The sequence below is a fragment of the Sceloporus undulatus genome, chromosome 3, assembly GCF_019175285.1.
Source record: "Sceloporus undulatus isolate JIND9_A2432 ecotype Alabama chromosome 3, SceUnd_v1.1, whole genome shotgun sequence".
NCBI classification, from domain to species: domain Eukaryota; kingdom Metazoa; phylum Chordata; class Lepidosauria; order Squamata; family Phrynosomatidae; genus Sceloporus; species Sceloporus undulatus.
The window spans coordinates 210100797-210122872 of NC_056524.1; the positions used below are offsets into that span (position 1 = coordinate 210100797).

Genomic DNA, 22076 nt, shown 5'->3' on the forward strand with positions numbered 1-22076 from the left:
TCTGAAAAAGATTAGCAGTAAAAACAGTACAGAATTGGAGCTGAAAACACATTATTTATTAAGATACATTATGAGATCCAGAGTATTGATGACCATCCCTTCCAAGGTAGAAAATACAACATTCTTGGAGGAAGGGTATGGAAAGGATCTTCCAAGTTAATATAGCATCTGCTACAGATGCTATAGGCAGTTGAACGTTTTGGAATCCACACAATGACAAGAAACCAAATTAATTTTTAAAAGGACAGTTTTTCTACCTTACGGAACTCAGCCCAAGATTTTTCTCAGCCAATCTTATAAATGAAAATGAGCAGTATTTAAGGAAGACCCTCCTTATAATTTTACCTAAAAACTAAGTCTCTAACACTGCTTATATAAAAGGCATTCATGATTCTATGTTCCTCTGCTTTGTGCCAACTCAGGAACCTGTGTATTTTGGCCAAACGAAAGACAGATCTCTGTGTAGGAAGCAGTCAGACTTTGTGTGTTCAGAAATGGAGACTGGCCATTGATTCTTTGTCACAGGATCCATTGCTTGGTGTCATCTGATAACTAAACACCCAAATGGCAATTCATTCAGTCTGAGATCTCCATCTTCAAGCTGAGTCTAACTGTAGTTCTCATGGCCTAAAGATCTGGATTAAACGTTGAATTTTACTGTTTCTTCTCTTATGTTGTGCTTTTAAAAAATCACCTAATATTATGTATAGCTGCTCACTTTGATGGTATTCTGGTTTGTTCTAATTACTATGCAGCTGTGGATAGTGTTTTATCTCTGAAAAAGAAGGTAACTGTTTCACCTTCTTGAGACCAACAGAAGGAAAAATCTCCCTTACATCAGAATGAGCACTTTGATGATGGAGATTCCTGAATGTATTAGGAAAGAATACACAGAATGTGTATTGCCTTCCAGGACCATGTGTCTGTCTATGCGGGCCTGCCCAAAGCCTTTGTTCTTCAGGCTTCCTGCTCAGAAAACTGCAGTCCTTCTGGGAAACTGCTGACTTCTGAACAGAATTCTGCCCTGTGCCTTTCTTGGAAAGGACTTTCATTGTTGACTCCACTCTTTTTTTTTACCCATAATTTCTACTTCTTTTATTTCTGTCCACTGTGTCCTGAAGAGACACTGAATTGCCATCATTTCCACATTTTTTAAAAAAAAATATCCAAAGACATCCTTCAGTTTAAAAATAAATAAGAAGTTCTGCAACATAAAAGAGAAACTGCAGCTATGAGGATTAGAAATCTGTCTTTAACTAAATTAAAGTGAAGGTTTATTTCGTTTGAATTCATCACCTTGATAACTCTAAATCTGACCTCTACATTATATAGGGGCAAAAGGAATTAGACCAGGAAGGAACAGAATTCTGTATGGTAGCAAGGTGGGTTTGGTTTGGGTTTTTTTTTTGCGGGGGGGCAGTTTTTAAAACACCCCCCCCAAAAAAAAACTGGGAGTTTTTTTGTTTAAACCAGGTGTTGTTGTTCATTTTTTGCACTGAAGTTTTAATGAAATAATTTGAATCATGCTTATTAGATTAATACTAGGAAATATTACTTTATGTATTTATCAACCATGTTTCAATGATTTCTAATATTAACAATCCAACGTCATTAGGCTTTGATGATTTATATCTTTCAATAAAAGACCAATTTTTACTGCTCATTATTCCTATTTAAATCTTAATATATGTGGACTATAGGTAAAAAAAACATACACGTATTCTCAGAGTTGTTTTGGTTGAGCTTATGTTAAATAGGATTTGTTTCTGAATGGCATTTCTTGCACTACAAAATTAAATGATTAAAAAGCAACTGACAGTAGATAGTAGTTAAAAGTTAAAATATTTAAATTCAAACAATCAGCAAGAGGGTTTGAAAATGATTAAAGTCAGTCTTTAAAAATATATATGAATAAATTATTTTAAAACCCAGGATTTAAAAAAAAACCTCATTTGGCTTAAACCATGGTTTAAACCATCCAACCCTGGATGACAGCATATAAGACTGCCATTTTTGGAAAGAGAATATATATCTGAATACTCCCATATAAGTTTAGTAAATCAGAGAGAAGGAGAGAGAGAGATATAGCGCTTATGTAGAAAACTACTACAGAGGGAAAGGTTTGGAGCAATTGCCTTATTGGTATGAAAGTTTACTATGTGGGGGAACCTTCAAAAATATTATCTGTCATCTGCAAGACAAAATGGCATACCCTTCATTTGGCTCAAAGCGCTCATGCTTTTCTAGTATAACATCTGAACCTACGAATAATCTATTTTTTTATTTAATTTATAGCTTGCCTTTCTCCCAGTACTGGAACCATTGAGGGATGCTGGAAACAATAGAGGATCAGTCAGTGAGTAGCAAGACAGTTCACAAGAGAAAACCCCTCCCTCCTCCCACTCCAACATCCAAGCCAAATGCCTACTTATGCTAGTCATCAGGCTACGTTGAAGGGGTGGTAGATAAAGGAGTAAGGAGCAGCAAAGCGCATAGAAAGCAAGCACCCTTTATTCTTGTTCACAACCAATCCCAATTGTGCTTACTAGAGGATAGCCCCTGAACTCTTCTGCCTCATTTCAATGCACACACAAAAAGCACAGAATTAGGCTTTGCAAGTGGTTCAGCCCAGGAGCAATTCCAGTGAGGTGGGAGACATACAGACACACACATCCCAGAGAGAAATCAGGAAATTATTTTTCAACAAGCACAAACCATGAGAAAGAGAAAGAAGAAACTCGAATGAACCTTCCGAACAATGTTAAAACCGCTGGGGGAGGGAGCATCTTCTGCCCTTTTAATTAGTGGGAGGTCAGAGAGAATGTCAAGCTTTGCCATGGAGTGCCTCTGTTTAGAGGAGGAAATTAGACTTTTAAATTAAGGTGCTTTTGGCCTTTTTCAATAGGATTCGTACAGGGGGAAAGAATGGTTCACCATCCCTTTGCTCTCCCAACGGTTGCATTGAACAGTATAGATGCAACCTAAGGTCAGACTGATACAGCACTAAAGTTTATCACTGCCAAAAAGGTATTTTCATGCCCCTCTAAAAAAAACACACCTAGGCCTGTTACAGACTGCCAAAATAAAGCTGCTTCAGGTCTCTTTGGAGGTATGCTATTTAAATGATGCATGGGTCCTAAGAGTCCGGAGGTTGCGCCAAAGCCACACTCCATTCCTAAGCACTGGAGTGCAGCTTTGGTGCATCTTTCGGATTCTTAGGATGCATGCATCATTTAAACAGCATACCTCCAAAGAGACCCGAAGCAGCTTTATTTTGGCAGTCTGTAGCAGGCCCTAGATATTCACATCGAAGTGGGACCCAAGTTACTCCAAAGGGAAAGCCAAATTGTCACATTGTCAAATAGCACCAAGCATATCTAAGTAAATGTTAAGTGATGGCAACAGACAACCACTCTCTGTTTTGCTCTCCATTCAGGCATGGCTTGATGAGGATGGGCACAAATGGGCTAGCCAAGTTAAAATAAATTCACCCACAAGGTCAACTGTGGGTGCTCGCTTTTACTCTCATATATTCAATTTTCTCCCCAAAAATAGGGAACCAAAACTGTGTCCCCAAAATTATGATATTTCTTTCAAGGTTTAAAAATAATCACAGCTCTGCCTTACTGGGATAAGCCAACTATATTATATGCTTGTCTCCAATGCAAGAGCCTTCTCCTCTGTCAACTCCTACAAAACAGTCACCTGGTCCTGTGCAATCTCTCTCTTTCATGCAAGTCCATATATTTATAGTTATAAACTTCACCTTCCTAGTATGTACCTCATCTGCTTATTTTTTTCCTTGGTGACTCACTCTAAAGCATGTAGGGAAGGAGCAGTGAAGGCTAGCCAAGTTAAAACGAATCCATATATAAATTTTTGCAATCCAATTGTGAAAAGCAGAAAGGGGGGGGGGGGACATAGCACAACCATAAGGAAATGCAAAACCATTTTTTTCACTATAGATAACAATTCCCAAGATATACTGGTATCACATCCTTACAGTCGACTCCACCCTGGTCTAATATTCCAGAAGGTCATCAGTATCTGTGATGGCTAGACCTTAATCTCCAAGATTCCTATGAACCAGTCCTTCCTGCGATCTCATAAATTTAATTTCCTGCCTCCTAAATTTCCATGAAAACAAAAGCCCAGCTTAGAAGAATTTAGAAGCTGTCCAGACCAATCCGTCAAGGGAGTCCAGCGAAAGGGGTAGTAGGGAGGAGGGGAGAGATGGAAGGAATCTGGGTGGGTGATGGCAGATTTGCTGTGATCACCCAAGGCCTAGTAAGTCATTCCAAATATTTTTTTTTAAAAAAGCATTTGGGCAGTATGCCCAATGAAGAGAAAAATCACTGTATACAGCAGTACTCATTTGGCAACTAGAGCAGTGGAAGATCGAAGGAGCTGCAGGCCAAGGGACCAGAGGCCAACAGCAGGCTCCAGCCCCTCTTTCAGGAAGGGAGAAAAGGCGACACAGGACTATAATAGCTCTGGTGGGCAAAAAAGCCTGCATTTAAAGCGACAGGCATAGCAGCAGAGGGAGGCCAGGAAAGCAGACAGGCAGCACAGTTTTACAGGCCAGCCTAAGGAAAACTGCACTTCTACAGTATTTGCATGTGCAAGATTATAATCATGACAATGTGGGTACATGCACCCACAAAGAGAAAGACAAAGATAGACAGATGGGGGGGAGGAAGAGGTAGCAGTAGTAGTAGCAACAGCAGCAATGTATTAATGCTTAGACCATAAGCCATTCACATTCAAAATGAATAATACAACGTAAAAGTACAATGATATAAAAGTACTACATAACATAGAATAAAAATCTTGCATTTTTAAAAAATTCTGGACAATGAAAACACAAAGTATAAGCAACAATATTATAATTAGATAAGAGCATCCCCAGAGCAATGAACTGCAGTGCGTGTGTGTGTGCACCTTCAAGTCACCTGCTGATGAATTTCATACAGTTTTCTTAGGCAAGGAATACTCAGATGTGGTTTTACCAGTTGTTGTTGCTGTTGTCTGCTTTCAAGTTGTTTCTGACTTATGGCGACCCTATCATGGGATTTTCTTGGCAAGATTTGTTCAGAGGAGGTTTGCCATTGTCTTCACACAAGGTTGAGAGCATGTGACTTGCCCCAAATCACCTAGTAGGTTTCATGGTTGACCAGGGAATCGAACCCTGGTCTCCAGAGCCCAGCAGCAGCAATGTATTAACTAATTCACCAATCCACTATGCCACACAGGTTTTACCAGTCAGTTCTTCTGAAATACGGACTACAGCACCTGGTATTCGCTGGCAGTCTCCCATCCAAGTTCTAACTAGGGATGACTCTGCTTAGCTTTCACGATCAGATGGGATCTGGTGCCTTTAGAGCATTTAGCCCCTCACTGGAGGGAGACTACAGCCCTGTTCAAATATTCTTGGGTATGGAACATCATGTGGTGCCTAAATACATGATTGGTTGTTGTGAGCCTTTAAGTCATTTCAATCTTATGGTTGTTATATAACAGGATTTTCATGAGTTGAGAGGATGTGACTTGCTAAATGTCATTCAGTGGATTTCCATAGCTGAGCAGGGAATTGAACCCTTTCTGGTTCAATGCTCAAATGACTACACTGCACTGGCTCTCAAATATATGATATTTAATATGTTTTAATTACCATCTTATCCTCCTCACCATTTGTTTACCATGCAATGCTATTCACTCCTAGATTGCTTTCCAAAGGTGACTCCTTTCACACTCTTCCCTTGCAAAAATCCATTTGCCTTGGGCAACCTATATGCCCTTTTTCTGTATTTTAAATGAAGGCATACAATAGCCTTTCCGCCTTCAATAGATATAATGGGATGGGCTTTGTCCTCTGCTGAACAGATACATCTACCAATGCAATACAGGAGATTTTGGAGTGAGAAAATCTTTCCTGCCCTTTAGCCAGAATAGAATTGTTGCAGCAAAAGAACATTCTTCCTGTAAGAAAACCAAGGAATATTGTAGTTTTACATAAAAGGTCTGGTATATAAAATGTTTACACTGCTGAAGAGAATGCTAAAAAAAGGGAGAGAATATTGTTCAAATAATATATCACTGTTAAAAGCCATCTTACAATATGGTTTTAAAGCTGTTGGTTTCCTCCCTTTAAAGGATTAAGTCTTTAAAAGAACTACATGTTGCTAGAGTATTACTTTAAATGCTGACAGTACTAAAACAATAAGTTTACTTCTGCTGCATTTGTTATGCAAGTATAGCTGAACACAGAACAGGCACCATCTTTTTCTTTATTTTTAAGAGGACTTATTCCAATGGTTGCAAAATTGCTGAAATTAATATAAAAGTTCAGCACTGAAGATTATTTGTGGCATTTTCTAGAATCTTCTTTTAAGGTAAAGGTAAGGAAAACTCAGTGCCATTCCCTCAGGAAACTAAGTAGGATACACATTTAAGGCCAATAATAATACCAATGCATGTCATCAAGCAAGAAATGACTCAGAAACAAAACAAGTTTCTCCTTCACCAGCATTTCTTATAACCTTATTCATGTTAAGTGTAAGTGTGCGTGCCCATATTTTTTAAAAAAAAAACAGGGAAGTAGACTATTGTATCATCCCAAAGATGTTCCACATCCACTACAAGGAAAAGTGTATAGTTGTTTATAAATTGTGCAGCTTCAATAGAAAAAAATTAAAATTTACGAGCTGGTATGACTTATTTTTAGAATAATACAAACAAATCAATATCATACTGATGCAAACTTAAGAACAGCTACATATGCAACATAGTGAGCAGATTATATTGGTTTTAATTTTAGCATGGATAACCAAATGAGTTTCTGGGTCAAGGGTGGCAAGAATATTTAAGTCAGCAATGGAATTCAAATATTCTCTTGAATTTTCAAAGATTACAAAAAAATCTTGCAATTTTTCTACTCTCAGTGAGACGAGGCTTTAGCTACCAGCTACCTGAAAGAGTTCAGAAGACTTACTATCTTATCAGACCTAAATACGAAGCTGGCATTCAAGTTGTTTTTCAGAGTGCAGTAGCTATGCTCAGAATTCGAATTTATTGTCTCTGACATCCTGAGAAGATAAACTTAAAAAGGAATCTTTGCATAAAGTATACAAACAAGTGTAAATTATCCCAGCTACTGCTGACCATGACATGCAGCATGCTCCTAACAAAAATAACCAAAATCACTGCGCAACCAAAACAATCCAGCTTTGGCTCACTGAACAGTTTCCATGATGGCCCTTAGGACCTTTCCCATAAAGCACAGGCAAGAACTTAACTAACTGAAATGACATCTGCATAACCATCAAAGCTCTGCAGTTCTGCTTGAAACTAAATTATCTGCAAGAGGTTTGGTTTGGCTTTAGCCTTACATTTTTTCTCGTTTAGCATAATAATCATAACTTGGACTTTAGGTACAAGATCTGCTCTCTACTAGCAGGATAACCTACTGTAGTGTTATCATTATTCTTTCACTAACCATTCTCCCTCTACCCTTCTTTTTATTCTGTTACTACCACCTCTTAATATTTGCAAGCAACCAATACCTGAAACAGAACTAATAGCCCTTATATTTCAATCTTGTTTCCACCAGACCCATAGCACTATTTGCTACTAAGTGTGAAAGGAATTCTCTGGAAGCATGCATGGGAAAAACAAATCAGTTCTGATTCAGGCTGTGCATCTGAGACCTTTTTCAGTATTATGTACTCACTGCAGCAGACTGGAGCACTGTATAAAGTGTAAAGCAGCCCCCCAGTGAAATTCTCCTCTTGTATTTCCTTGGCCTTGAAGCAGGGAAGTCCTTTCCTAACTCCACTCGTTGTTTCTGAAGGAATGTATAACTTACTTCGTACACATACATACCAGTATGATCATTCCTCATTTTTCCCCCAAGGACACTGCTCATCAAACCAGTGGCTTCCTTAAACCTCCCCAAAGTTGATTCAAAGGCCCAGGAATACCATGATGCATTTCAGCATGCCTGACAACACTTTAGAGTTAAATGTCTTGCATCTTCTGCCATGCTTACTATCCTCTTCCGCTGACATCTTCACACATTGTCAAAATTAAGACTAAAGCCAGCAAAAATGGTGCAGTGCTAGAACGCCAGTGCTAGAAATAAAGTTGCATCCCTAAACTTGACAAGGAAAAAAAATCCATATTTTAAAGCTAAGCAATAGGCTTTCTGTGCAGCTTCCCCTAGTTTGTCTCACTACTCTGGGGGAACTTGCATTCATTTTTCTTCATAACATCCCTATACCCCTACGTCATTATTTTTGCACACACATATCCTTCCTTCTCCTAGGACTGAAACCTTCCTTTCCTTTTCAAAGCATGGTGTAAACTGCTTAATAAATATCTGCGCTGCCTACTGCCCTGCAGAGAAACAGCTTTAAAGACTGCTGCTTAGGTGCATGTGGACAGTGTTTTTGAAAAGGGGGGGGGGAGAAGAGAAGGCTTTTTCAAAACAATGGCCTGAATATTCCAGGATATAGTCAAGGTGACTGTGAGGGATACTGTGGAAAAGCTGAGACTTCTTTAATGAAGTACTAACTTGTAACCAAAGAAAACTGTGAAGAAGCATTACTCAGCAACAGGAAGAGACACAGCCTGCCTCAGATACAGCCAAGTTTTATTATTCAGTTTTATACATCACCAGCAGCACTTAACACATAACATACACAAAAAGGCAAGTCCCTGTCCCACTTTACTTACAGCTGAAATTTCAACAGTAAAGGAAAGCAAAAGGAGGGGAGCGGAGGGTAGGGGAAATGAATGACTATGAGCAAATCTAGTTACGTGTACCGTACTTCAACTTAATTGTGGAACATATGATGTGGAAAAAAATTGGGACCAGCACATCTCCAAGTTAACTTTCAGAGTACTGCTAACAGGATCATAATTATACAAGCTGAAAGGGGCCATTGCTGTTATCGTTGTGGGCCTTCAAGTCCTTTCCCAATTATGGAGAAACCTATCATGGGGTTTTCTTGGCATGATTTGTTCCGAGGGATGTTTATATTTGACTTACTCTGAGACTGAGAGTGTGTGATTTGCCCAAGGTCATCCAGTGGGTTTCCATGGCTGAGCTGGACTTTGAACCTTGTTCTCAAGAGTCATAGCCCAATGCTCAAACCACTACACCATGGTAGATGGACAGGTCATAATGATAATCTAGTCCAACCCCAACCTGCGCAAGGCTCTGCAGGACAGGATGTAACTACAGAATCCCTGAAGGATGGCAGAGAAATCGTCCTTAAAGAAAAATGGAACACACTGGGTAAGTGGTGGCAGCTAAGATTAAATAAACCTACATGAGGAAAACTACTGTAGCCTTTAAGCAGTATTTGGAAATATTACTTTCTTATACCACAAATGTTCAACATTCCTCCAGTGTGACCAGTGGCCACAATGGCGCAGGGACTTTGGGAGTTGTAATCAAAAATAACTTCTCCCACAATGTTAAAACAGCCTGCTCCCTAAATGATGATCCGTTTCATAGAGGAAAAAGAAACAGAGGTTCTTGGCCACACACAGCACAATAAGCAGCGCAGAGAAAACCCTGTAATGTACCAAGAATACAACCCAAAGTCACCCTCCCCAATTCAAGGACACGGAGTTCATCTGCTTTAGTGGCTTGAGGCTATTGCTGCTTATTCAGGAAAATCCCCACAGGAGAGACTGTAAGGCCTTTCAAGCAACTCGCCCAGAATGTGGCCTGACTACCAACAGCAGAGGCATTCTAAAATGGGTCAAGATGACTGCAGATTTCCACATTAGAGGCCTACGGCAAAACAAAAATTCTCCCACATACAGAGTAAACTTCTAGCAAAAGATGGGTGTGGACACAAAACTAAAGATTCCTAAAAATTGACTCATTAAAACCAAGCGAGCTCTGAAACGAATTGCCAATGGGATTTGCCAGTCTCAGTTCACCAGTCACGTCATCCGCAAGCCTCTCCCAAATCTGGGGGGGGGGAGGCATCTTTTTCTGCTTGGCCCAGCATTCCTCCTTCTTTTCCCTTATGGGTACCTATTAATAGAAAGCAAGGAAGAGGGGAAGGAGAAGCCAGCCCTTTTCGGTTCCCAATAGCCTAGCTGGATCTTCCTTCTTCCTGTGTGGGCGTGGTGGAGGAGCCGCCAGCAACTCCACTGAGGTCTTTGGCTTCCCCAAAAAACCCAGGAGAGGAAAAAATAGCCTTCCTGTTCAAACGCACAAGCTCTTCTTTCTACCCAGATCGCCCCCACCCCATCCACACAAAGGCCTAGCTGTCCAATTGGAAAATAATTAGATAGCAGTTTTATTTATGACTCCTCTCTCTTCTCCACCCCCTTCCTCAACCTCCTCCCCATTTTAATGGCTAAATGGTGACTCATTTTGGCAGCATTCGGATACACAGGAAGTCGCCTCTATTTTACAGGCACCGCTGTTCATTTGTTGTTAAATATTTATCCTACACAATGCTGCCCGAATGGAATCCGAGGGACTGTTTGTGCAGCTTTCTTGCAGATTTCACGGCAGTTGGATCATATCAGAAAGCGGAGGCAGGGGCCTAGTTGGAAAAAAAATCATTAAAATAAAATATGGGGAAAGGCCTAAATTCCAGACTCTGGAGAACAGCTGCCTTATGACACCTTCATGCCGCTTGAGTCATACCACGTACTCAAGATCACACCCTTGAACTCCATATTAATCCAGAATAAATACCACTCCCTGACTCCACAATCACCCGTGCAGATTATAACTTTGCTCCATCCCCAAATATGTCTTAAGGGAAGCGTTTCTGAAGGGGATCTACCCTTTTGTCTCCCTTTAAAAAAATATAATTGGGCTGTGAAGAGGGGCAACTCATTTACAGCACATTAAACGATTCTGAGAATCTCTTTCCAATCAATCTTCACATATTCTTACAATGATTGTCTACCCCATTCTTCCATTCACGCAAGTACTTTCTCTTCTCAAGCTCATCTCCAAAACCCCTCTTCCATTATTTCAAATATCAATCTAATATCCAAAGGCCAAAGACATTTGAATAGCTTCGAGCAGCAAGCAGAGGTCTCTCTAGCACTCCCCCCCCAAACTCTGTTCCTTTGTTAGGGCAAATGTTTGCCCAAGCTGTTGGGGTTGCTTCAGAGAAAGTCCTTTCCTCCAGCACCAAAGAATAGCCTGTCACTGGAATACTCTTTCCATCTGGACAGCTGGGAAGAAATGGCCTCCCACCTCCCTCCAAAGTATGAAGCCAAGGAGAGAAGGGACATGTTGTGTGTTCCTTCCGCTTCCTAGGAGCTTAGCTAGAAAAGGAGACAGGAAAGGAGTGGGGGGAGGAAGATGGTGGCTTGACATTGACAAGCCTGACAATAGGAGGGTTGCATTCAAATCAAGGCCTTGCTCCCATAACCCCTGGGAGTCAAGCTGCCTGAAACCAGATTTCAGCACACTCAATACCCCCCCCTTTGGGTTTCCTCTCCACTCCACTCTTGTCTGAAAGCAGCACAGGGGTCAGGCCTTTAGGAAGGCTTCACAGGAGAAGCCATATCAGTAATCTTGAAGGTCAAGAAGTCACCAAGAATTGTAGGTACTGCTAACTAACCACTAAAAATCCCTCCATATACTTTATTCCTTGCTGGTAGGCCTGTGCTTATCTCTCAATGCCATATACAAATTATCTGCAGCTTTAGCCGATTTCCTCCTATTCTCTGAATTGTTTGCAGAGGAGTTAGAAGACCAAAGGGACACCATTGTTTTCACAGGGGGACAAAACAATCTCCGAGAGACCACTATGCAACCCATCCCCGCTTTGCACACACATCTGTTCAAAGGGAACAATCCACCCCACCCCCAACCCACATCTATCCCTGCTGCTTTTTCCTCTCCCTTCCCTCATCACATCCTGTTCAGTGAGAGTCTATTTCCCCTGATGCATTTCTAATGAGGCCTGGGGAAAAAAAAACCATGTCAGCTTTTGTTTACTTCCTCATTTTCACCACACCTAAGATGTGCTATGCACAGCACTGGCCTAGGTGGAGCGCCGCTGTACACACACGCAGCAAATCTCACTGGCAGCAATAGGGAGATCTATTCTGTAGGCCTTGCATAAAAGAGAATTAAAAGGAAAGATCACCTTTGGATGGAACACTTCATCTTGTTGTTGTTGTACCACAGGCTCCACATGTGCCAAAGGGAGAAACTCTCTCTTTTAAGGATAAAACTGTCCTTGGCAGAACTAACTAAAGGTTAAAACAGAGCCACTGGGCCAATATTAATCCACTTGATGTACAATCAAGAAAACAAATCTTTCCCCGCACCACCACTTATTTACTTTGTACCAATCTGGCCACTGAACTCATGTGCCGTGTCTTATTTTATGGAGGTTTCGCCCCCCATTTTCAGAGATCCCCCTGGCATAGCGATCTGATTTATTTTTATAATGTACCACCAAACACGATGCCAGTACATTGCAGACACAAAGCCAGAAAAGCCCCTGGAAGGGAACTGAGACCATGCTCGAAACCCACTTACCCTGATCTCATTGCGCCGGATCTCCACGTCACACACGGAGTGTCCTTGGTGGGCCCCGCTGTAGTAGCAGCAGAACTGGCAGACAGCAACCTGCTCAGCCTCGCAGTGGTACAGTCGGTAGGCATTGTGCTGGGGGCAACTCCAGGCCCGGATGTCATCTGCCTCCACCAGGAGGTGCCCACGGGCCGTGGAGGGCTGCTGCAGGTGTGTCTGAACGTGGGACTGGCAACACGGAGCTTCACACCTCAGGCAAATCTTCTGGGCAGGCAAAGGTGGCCCACGGCGGCAGAAGACACAGTGTAAGATGGAGGGAGTCTTTTCTAGGTTGAGTGAGTTGAACTTCTCCACAATGTTGGTCAGCTTTAAGTTCTTCTCAAGGTTGGGCTTCTGGTTGTAGGCCTGGTTGCATTCAGGGCAACGCACCAGCCCTGCCTCTTTGGCCCAAGCCTCCCCTATGCATCCCCGACAGAAATTGTGCTTACAAGGAAGCTGGACAGGTTCCACAAAGACGTGCAGGCAAATCGGACATATAAGCTCTTCTTCGAAACAGTTCTTCCAGTTTTCAGCCATGTCTCACTCCAATGTGGGTTCGTACTTTTTGTTTTTATTTATGTTTAAAAAAAAAACTCTCTTGGAAAAGTCAGTTTTTGGTCTCCCAGTGCAGATGGTGATGAGTTTCCACGTTTGCAACAGAAAGGCCACTAAGTTGCTAATAAACCAAAACATAAATAAAACAATTTTGAAAAATTAAAGGCAGCTCTAATGTCCACAACTCAAACCAAAACACCTCCCCCTCCAGATATCCCAGCACAGCAAAATAACAGATGCAATGAAATTAATTATCAGTACTGAAGAGTCAAAGCAGGAATGCTTCTAATATTTAAACCCCATCCATTTTAATTTTTATAGAGTTTTGACTTTTGATGCCAAAGAGCAAAACTTACCGAGCGCCGGAAAATATCCATACAAAATCCAAAGGAAATGAGTCCAAATGCCATAGGAAGCTTCTAAGTTTAAATGCTGCCAGTGGATCACGACTTTCTGCCCAACATTTGATATTCTGAAACTGCACAAAAGCCCTTTCCAAGTTCCTTTTTCTCCCCTGACACAGTTCAGAGTTCAAGTCTATAATTAAACCACGGGGGGAAAAGCGGAAGATGAAATCCAAATTGAAGAAGAATTAAGAAAGAAACAAAACGGTTAACTTCTAATGCAGCAGAATGGTGCAATAATGATAATAATTTGCTGGCTTTGGGACAGTGCAATCTCAGTAGGAAGACGGTCAATCGATGATCATTCAGATGAAATTCCAGTCCTGGGCCAAAGGGACCCTTCCCATCCTTTGCTCCTTTTGCACAAACAGGAATGAGAAGAAGAAGAAGAAGAGGGAAATAACAATAGTAAGGACTCAGAGTGGAAACCACGGGAGACACATCCAACCAAGAGAAGCAGCCTGCCTCCCAATACACCCTGGGACTTTTTGTCCTTGCAAAATCCTGTCTCTGCTCCTATCTTGATCAGAAAGGAGAGGAAAACAAAACAGCCCTCTCCAAAAATTCCCCAGGCGGCTTTTGGGAGAGTGATGGGTTTTGCTTTGCTCTTCCTGGAAGGGAAACAAGTCTGCCTTGATCAAACTGGAAAGGAATTTCTCAGCTGCTAATAATGAAGAGCCTGGCCCCCGCCTCCTCCTCCTCTTCTTCTTTGCCCCTTTTGCTTCTGTTTTCTCTCTCTGACATGAAAGCTATTTCTCCTTTTGGAACCAGCCTGCAAAAAGAGGGGGAGGAAAAGAGGAGGAGGAGGAGGGAAGGAGAGGAGGATAGACAGGCACCAGCTTAAAGGGGACTGCTGAAATGCACCCTTCCCAGAGGACCCAGGCAGCCCTCAGCCATTTTGAGCAGGGCTGGGGGTGGGTTTTTATTTTGCTCTAAGACATAAAGGGGGGGGGAGAGAGGGAAGGTGGATCCTGGATGGCAACACCCTTCAAAGTGTCTTCCTTTTCCCTGGGAGGGAGAAAGAGGTGGAGTGCATACAGCCGCAGCTGCTGCTATGCCTTTTAGCTTTTATCATCAGATCAAAATACAAAATCAAATGCTCCTCAGCCCAGCCATCTTGGGAAAAGCCTTCTTCCTCTCCATCCCTTTTTGTCTTTAAGGGAAGTCTCTTTTTGAAGAGCTAAGGCAATGCCTCTGGCTGGGCCCCGCTTCAGGCCCCCTTCGGTCACTGGGTTCCCTGGCAAGAAAGACACTCAGGAAGATGGAAGAAGGGCAAGGAAGAGGGAGGGAAGGAAGGAAGGAGGGAGGGAAGGAAGGAAGGAAGGAAGGAAGGGGGAAGGCAGGGCGGGGGGCACCTGCCCAGTCTCTCTCTGCAGTGGGGCACTCTTTTCAAGGCAGGCAAATGGGGACAAAGGGGCTTTTTAAAGAATCTATTATTATTATTATTATTACTAACCCTAATGGAAAGAATAGTGCTTAAAAGCCCCTGTCTCTGGCTTCCCAATGTCCCTCCTTCCGCTGCCGCCAGTCCGAGGGAGGGAGGGAGGGAGGGAGGCTGCGGCTGTTGAAAGGAGAGCTCTCCCTCGCTGCCTCCTTCCTTCCTTCCTTCTCTGGCGCGGAGAGGGCTAGAGAAGGCAAAGCAAGCCTCGGAGCCCCAGAGAAAGGCTGGCTCTCAAAGCAGGAGAAAGCCACAATCCTGGGAAGGGAGGCTGTCTCCCCAGGAGGAGGGAGGGAGGAAGGAAGGAAGGGGCCCAGAGGCCAAGGGCCAGCAGCAGCGTCGCCCTGCCTGCTTCCCTCCTCCCTGCCTCCCTTGGCTGCCTGAAGGGCGCCGAGGCCGCTCCATCCAGGGCCGGACCGGAGGCTCCCTCAGCCGCCAGCGCCCCTTTAACCGCCCCGCCATCGATCGGAAGGCGCTCGCAAAACACGGAGAGCGGAGGCGGCAGCGGAGCCAGACACTCGCCGCCGGGGAGGGAGCCCCGTCCGGAGCGACACCCGGAGCAGGTCCCGGAGTCGGATCCGGGGCTTGATTCGGAGTCAGACCCTGAACCCGGTTCTTAAGTCAGGTCCGGAGTGAGATTCGGAACCCAGTTCGGAGTCAGATCTGGACTGAGACCCCGAACCTAATCCGGAGTGACTCTGATCCGAAGTGAGATCCCGAACCCCATCCGGAGCCAGGTCCTGTGAAACCAATCCGGAGTCGGATCGGGAGTGAGACCTAGGCCCCGGCCCGCCACTCACCCTCCCAGGCAGCCGCCCGCGTCCGGCAGAACGAGCCCCTGCTGCCTCCGCCGTCGCTTCCCTGCGCTGACTCCGCCCCCGCGCCCCACGTGACCCAGGCTCCTTCCCCTCGCCCCGCCCCCGGGTCCCTTAAAGGGGCGATGGCGACAGTGGGCCCGATAGATAGAGGCCTAGGCCTGCCTTCTCTGAGCTCTACTGAGCTCCCAGCGGGCAAGGCGGCCCCCGGGACCGGCGGCGCCCCCAATGCCGCGCCTTCCAGGGCAGGGCAGGGCAGGGCTGTGGAAACAGCACACGCACCCGGCCCTGGAAAGGGAAGCTCAAAATGGAGGGCGCCTGGGGGGACCCCTCCTGGGCCAAGCAGCCTCGGGACGGGAAAGCTAAAGCAGTCGAAGCCCTGCTCCCAGGCCCAGCATTTGTGGGGCCAGGCCTCCGCCCTGATAGCCCTCAGCGCCGAAGGGAAGGGTATAAAGACCAGGGACACAGAAACGGCCTCCTTTCCCTCCGGGCTTCTGCCCAAGAGGAGTTCCACTTTGTCCTCCGTGACTCAGAGCATGGATGCCTCTCTGCAGGAGCGCTATTGGCTCTCCTTCCGCAGTGTCTCCCATTTCCCTTTGCCTTGGCTAAAGGCGTCATGCATTTGCATTTCTGTCAGGGTTCTTTTATCTGCTCATGCCCCCCATTTCCCTCAGGGCCCTGAGTCTGGGGCAAGGCCTTGCCCTCCTCTGGTCCCCCTGATGAGGCGCCACCAAGAGCCCCTGTCCCCAGCCCCTCTGCTCAGGCCCCGCAGGCCCAGAGTCATGGCCTGCCTCCCTGGTTAAAGCTAACCATCTGGCATCTGGCCTTCCTTCCTTCCTTTCTGCTGCCTTCCTTCTACCTTCCCCAGCACCTTTGCCTTCGTTTTTTCTCATGACAGCCTCCCTCAGTCATCTTGGCTTCTAGGGAGAGTTCTGCCTTGATCAAGGGCCCATTTGTTTGCTTTCTTGGCCCTCCATCGTATGGGTTTGTAGGGACTAAGCAGAGCAGTGGAGGTCGCCATGGGTTGAGACTGACTCAATGGCAGATCACAGCAACAAATGGCACCCTCAGCACTCTTCTCCAGCATCACATCTCAGAGGAGCTTATCTTCTTCACTGTCCAGCTCTCAAATCCATAGATAGCCATGGGGAATACAATGGCTTGGACTATCCTCCCTTTAAGGTTTTGAGTTATATCTTGACACTTTATGATCTTGTCCTGTTCTCTGTTTTGGTCCATTATTTGAACCAAGGTAAGGGAACTCCTTGGCCATTCCAATGTTCTCATTGTCTAAGGTGAACCCTTGTACAGCACACCTGCGCCATACGCGGGCATGCCATGCGCAGCTTCCTGCCTACATGGAAGCTGCATGGGGGGGGACAAGGTGCATGCACCACACCACAGGCTTGCATCCCATTACTTTTAATGGGACATGAGCATGTGTACTTTTTCCCTCACGCAGAGGGGTCCGGAACAGATCCCCCACATAAGTGGAGGGTCCATTGTAGATTCTTGTTGGGTGGGGTGGCAGTTGCTAAATACAGATCTCCTATACCTTTCAACAGTAAGTCAGGAACCACCTTCCCTCCCTTACTCAGTGTTGTTGACACTGGCTGGAAGCTGCTCTCCAGCATTTCAGAGGGAGCTCTTTCTCAGCCGCACCCACAAGTGCCTTTGGTTAGTAGTGGGATGTTTTCCAGGCAGAGCCATGTCTCCACAGAGCTCTGGCTTATGCTCAGGAGGCCAGAGGAACATTGGCATTTGCAGCATGAAAGAGAAAATTCACCTAAGAGACTATCTTCATCTTTTTCCTCTTCTATTACAAGCATTGCCCAGTGTTTAAAAATGTTGTCTATTTATTTATTTCATTTCATTTCTATGCTGCCTTTCTTCCCAAAAGGGACCCAAGGCAGCTTACAGAAATATATATACAATCAAAATTTTTAAAGCATTTAAATAATCTAGCTAAAAATGTATAAAACGTTTTATAAACTGTATAAAACATAGCAAAAGTTAAAAACATAAGTAGAGCACACACTAAACAAAAGATAATTATACTTCCTCCAGCGCAGTGGAAGGTACAGATGCCCTGCCTTGGAATGAAGAGTATATTAAACCAGGCACAGCTGTCCTATTTTACACTGCTTACTTTGGCTAGTAGAATATATAATCTCATGTTACACCCCAGCTGCTGCTATCTGCCATTTATTCAGTCCCAAATATCAATGGCCATCATCCAAGCATTGGGGGGCACTATGAGATGAGCTCCCCACCACTTGCTCAAACAAAGGCACATGGAAGAGGCCACAGTAATGTTGGGTACTGTACCGATGTGATGCTGAATCAAGATCATGGGAATTATGGTCCCATATATATGGAGAAGGGTAATTTACCAAAAAAAATGAGATTCTGTCCATGAAGTGTCTAGGTAATAATATCTATGGATTTGAGTATACAGTTGTCACTCCACATTTGCAGCTTTGGCTTTTGTGGTTTTGATTATTTGAAGTTTGGATTAATATGTTCTCTCTAGGAATATCTAGGTCCTCCAGCACAACTTTGCCAGAAACTGACCATCAAGTTGTGCAGGAGAACCTAGAAGTTCCTAGAGAAAACACTTATCTGGGCATTTGTAGGTCCTCCAGCATGATTCTGTGATCAGATTCTGGGCAGATGTTGACCACAGAGTTGCATTGGAGGACCTGAAGATTCCTAGAGAGGTGTTCTCTTAGGTAAAAAGAACAGTGTTTTTCCCCCTGTGGTTTTTCCATATTCACAGGGATCCTTCACCCCTAACCCCAGCAAATGTGAAGGGTCCACTGTATGTATTTTATTCAAGGTGGGCAGGAAATGTATAGCTGAAAGGAAAGTTTTGAACATTCTTCCATTTAAGTGTGCCAGTCCCAAGGAAAGTAGTTTAGCTTGTTTTTTGTTTTGTTTTTTTATATTAGGAAAACTAGGTTGATTGTTAGACGTGCCACATCATTTTGGTATCTTTTCCATATATTTCTAATGTTTCAAAACCCTTTAGAATGATTTTATATATTCTTGGAAACAATACAAACGATTTTCGATCTCCTAGTTTCAACATATTATTTTATTTATTTAAAATATTCCCCTTGAGTGGCAGTGTTGTACAGTGGTTTGAGTGTTGGAGCAGGACTCTGGGAGACCACAGTCTGAATCATAGGTCAGCCATGAAAACCTGAGCGACCTTAGACAAGTCACAGTCTCTCTCTCTCTCCCTCCCTCTCTGCCTCTGAGGAAGGCAATGGCCTACCTCTTCTGAATAAATCTTGCCAATAAAACCTTATGGTAGGATCGCTTCAGTTTTTTATTATGGTCCAAAGATTCAGCAAAATCAAATGTCAGTCGTATTGAAGGGACATAGCAATTACTGTTCTTTTGCCCCATTCTTCAGTAAACAACAAGGCTCCTAAAAGGGCTTACAAAGGCCAGAAGTCCCTGTCACTTGCAAATTTACAAAAAGACACAAGACAAAGATAAAATTGATTGGGAGACAAGCAGGGAGAAATGGCAAGTCAGAAACTACAGCAGGAGTAGAAAGTGTGTTACCTTCATCTGTTGCGGGATTGTACTCACATCAGCTCCTAGGCATCATAGCTATTTGTGAGGTAAACTGCAGATTACAATCTAGCCGACATCTGAAGCACCACACTTTGCCCATCCTGAGCTAAATTCTTAAGTTCCCTCTAAATCAGGGGTAGGCAACCTTTTTGAGCCAGGGGCTGGGTTGCTGTCCCTCAGGCAACTGGGGGGCCGAACTCAAAATGGCACCCGGAGCGGCGCGGAAGCTGCAGCAGGGGCGGCAATCGGCAGCAGGATCGGGCTGGGGTCGGTCCCAAGGCCTCGCCGGGCCGGATCCGGCCCGCGGGCCGTAGGTTGCCAACCCCTGCTCTAGATAGATGATTTCTCAGAAGTATAAATCAAAAGGCATTGTAAAGTACAGTTAGCCATCCATATCGACAGACTCTTTATTCACCATCCACGGCTTGAAAATATTACAATTTATATATATATAAAGTGTAAAAAAGCAAAGCTTGATTTTGCTACTCTATATCAGAATAGCAAATATATTTGCTATTCTATACTTCACTATACCATTGTATTTAATGGGACTTGAGCATCCACAGATTTTAGTATCTTTGGTGGGTCCTAGAACGGATACCAAGAGCCCACTGTAATTCCATTTTTCCTCTAAATAAATAGGTGGCGAGAAAAATGGCCCAGGAAGCAGTGGGAAAACACTGTGAGGTTACAGATTCAAAACAGTGTTGTCTGGATCCCACCACAAAATTCCAATAATGAGGGAGAAAAATTGCACAATAAACACCTCATTTGGAAGTATCAAAGCTGAGCATCATCTAGTCAAGGAGCTAAATCTAAGCACAAGGAAGGGCTTCCCAGTCAGCAGTGGCATTTGGTAACTTGCGGGAGGAGGGCTCTATCTAGGCATAATGCCTGGATGAAGGTTACTGAAGCGTGTCAGCTGAGGTATGAGAACTACTTTGTCATGCAAAGGTAGGGAAAGTATACCTGTTTTCACCTGACATACTGTATATCTGTGGCCATGTTTCCATATGTTAAGTAATCCGAGTGCATGCATCTCTAAAATTATTCATGACATAGCATCTAGTATTTCTAAACAAAGTACTGTAAAAGGAGGTGAAATATGTACATTTGGATCTGTTTAAACCAGATCTAATCCTCTGGTACTATTTCATTAATTCATTAACTTCTGTAAAGGAATCCTGTATCTGATGGAATGAACTAGAGTTCTCAAGAGCTTATGCTAGATTTTTCATTTTCTCAGTTAATTTCAAAGGTACTTCTGGATTCCTTTGTATCTCTATGATGCAACATATTAACATGGCTATATTTTGGAATATCATTACATTTTGCGCTGTTTGCACAATTCAATTAGCAGTGCTATGGAGTTCCTTGCAGGGTACTCCAGAACTAGTTTAGAAAGCTTCCAACATGCATTTAGAACGAATTCAAAGGATTATATTATGTTCTAAAGGGCTCATACTCTAAAAAGGCCATGTAACATATTAACGCAGTAGTGACAACTCTTTTCCACATTTCACTTCTCATGAGAAAAGAGAAGCATGCCCTTTTCCCCCATACCCAAATTCATGCTCTTCCAATATGAGTATGTACCACACATGAATCTGGTCATGGGGAAACACAGATCTTTCTTAGGAAAGACTCTCAACCATCAATCCCAGGGAGCATTGAAACAAATCCTGAATATGTCTCCTTCACTGGTAGCAGCAGCATCTAGAGCTCAGATAATATTTAAGTGCTCCAGTTTTCCATAAGCATGTATGTAAAGAAATGATAGTTGTACTGTGAAACAAAACAGTTTCCATTAAGGGGACTGGCTTTTACTGAGCTCATATTTACGTAAAAGGCAGAAGTGCTTGCTCCCCATTTCCTTCTCACAACATCTGAAGGTTAAGATGCTCTCGCTTGAGCAATCCTGTTTGCAGTGAACTCTGTGCATGCTCTAAAGCCCAACATTCTGCTCCAGTAAGAAACATGTAATTTGCTAAGTTTGGTTTACTTTATTAATTTTATTTGGAATCCTTTATGTGTAATCGGTGCTGATCCTCCCCCCACTTTGTATATTGGATATTTACTTGTGTTGTTTTGAAAAGGATTTTCTCAACACTTCCCTTTCTGATGGAAAGTACTGGTTGGCAGAGTATTTTATAACTCCCCAATTTAAAACTCCAAGCTGATGGCAACCTGTTAGCAGAACATGAAAAAGTTATTTTAGACTATAGCTTGCAGATTTGTCAAGCCAGTATGCCTACCAGCTTGCCCCCTGAGGAATCAGGGAATTGTAGTCCAAAATGTTATTTTCTCCCTCACCACAAAACAAACAAACAAAACCCCTGCCTGTCAGTAATTGAGAGGGGAGATCCCTGTAAAGAAGGGCTCCATCAATAGGGAAAGTCATGCCTGTTCCCCAAGCCATAACACCTTTGGGCTAAGAAATAGGTTAAACAAAAAGAATTTGAAATGCTTGGCTTTTCAATGTTAAATCCAAACCTTTTAAAGAAGGACTGGAAATCATGTGATCATAGAGTCATAGAATCATAGGACGTTATCACACGGGACAAATGTCTCTTAATTTCAAAAGAAAAGAAAGTAGGGCCAATTCGGAAATGAACACAAGTATGTTGATGGTTATCACAACACAGAAGAACACAGCAGCCATCCCAAAGCCAAAGTAGTGCAAATGCAAAAGAAATTATCATCCT

The 22076-nt window shown here is 43.5% G+C and overlaps 2 protein-coding genes across 3 annotated transcripts in view; one reads left to right on the forward strand and one right to left on the reverse strand.

Moving 5' to 3' along the window:
• TRIM8 (tripartite motif containing 8) overlaps window positions 1-15881 on the reverse strand; it is a 72455-nt gene extending 56574 nt beyond the window's left edge. Inside the window, exons 1-3 of one of the 2 annotated variants that reach the window (XM_042457626.1) lie at window positions 15769-15881; window positions 13483-13886; window positions 12539-13247 (exon numbers count right to left, since the gene is read on the reverse strand). In XM_042457626.1, the coding sequence (XP_042313560.1) occupies window positions 12539-13108 (570 nt within the window). In that variant the 5' untranslated portion in view covers window positions 13109-13247; window positions 13483-13886; window positions 15769-15881. Of the gene's footprint in view, window positions 1-12538; window positions 13248-13482; window positions 13887-14986; window positions 15719-15768 lie in introns of those variants that run through there. The other variant, XM_042457627.1, reaches the window with a different exon arrangement.
• ACTR1A (actin related protein 1A) overlaps window positions 1-22076 on the forward strand; it is a 515484-nt gene that overhangs the window by 268814 nt on the left and 224594 nt on the right. The gene's annotated exons all lie outside the window — the stretch shown is intronic.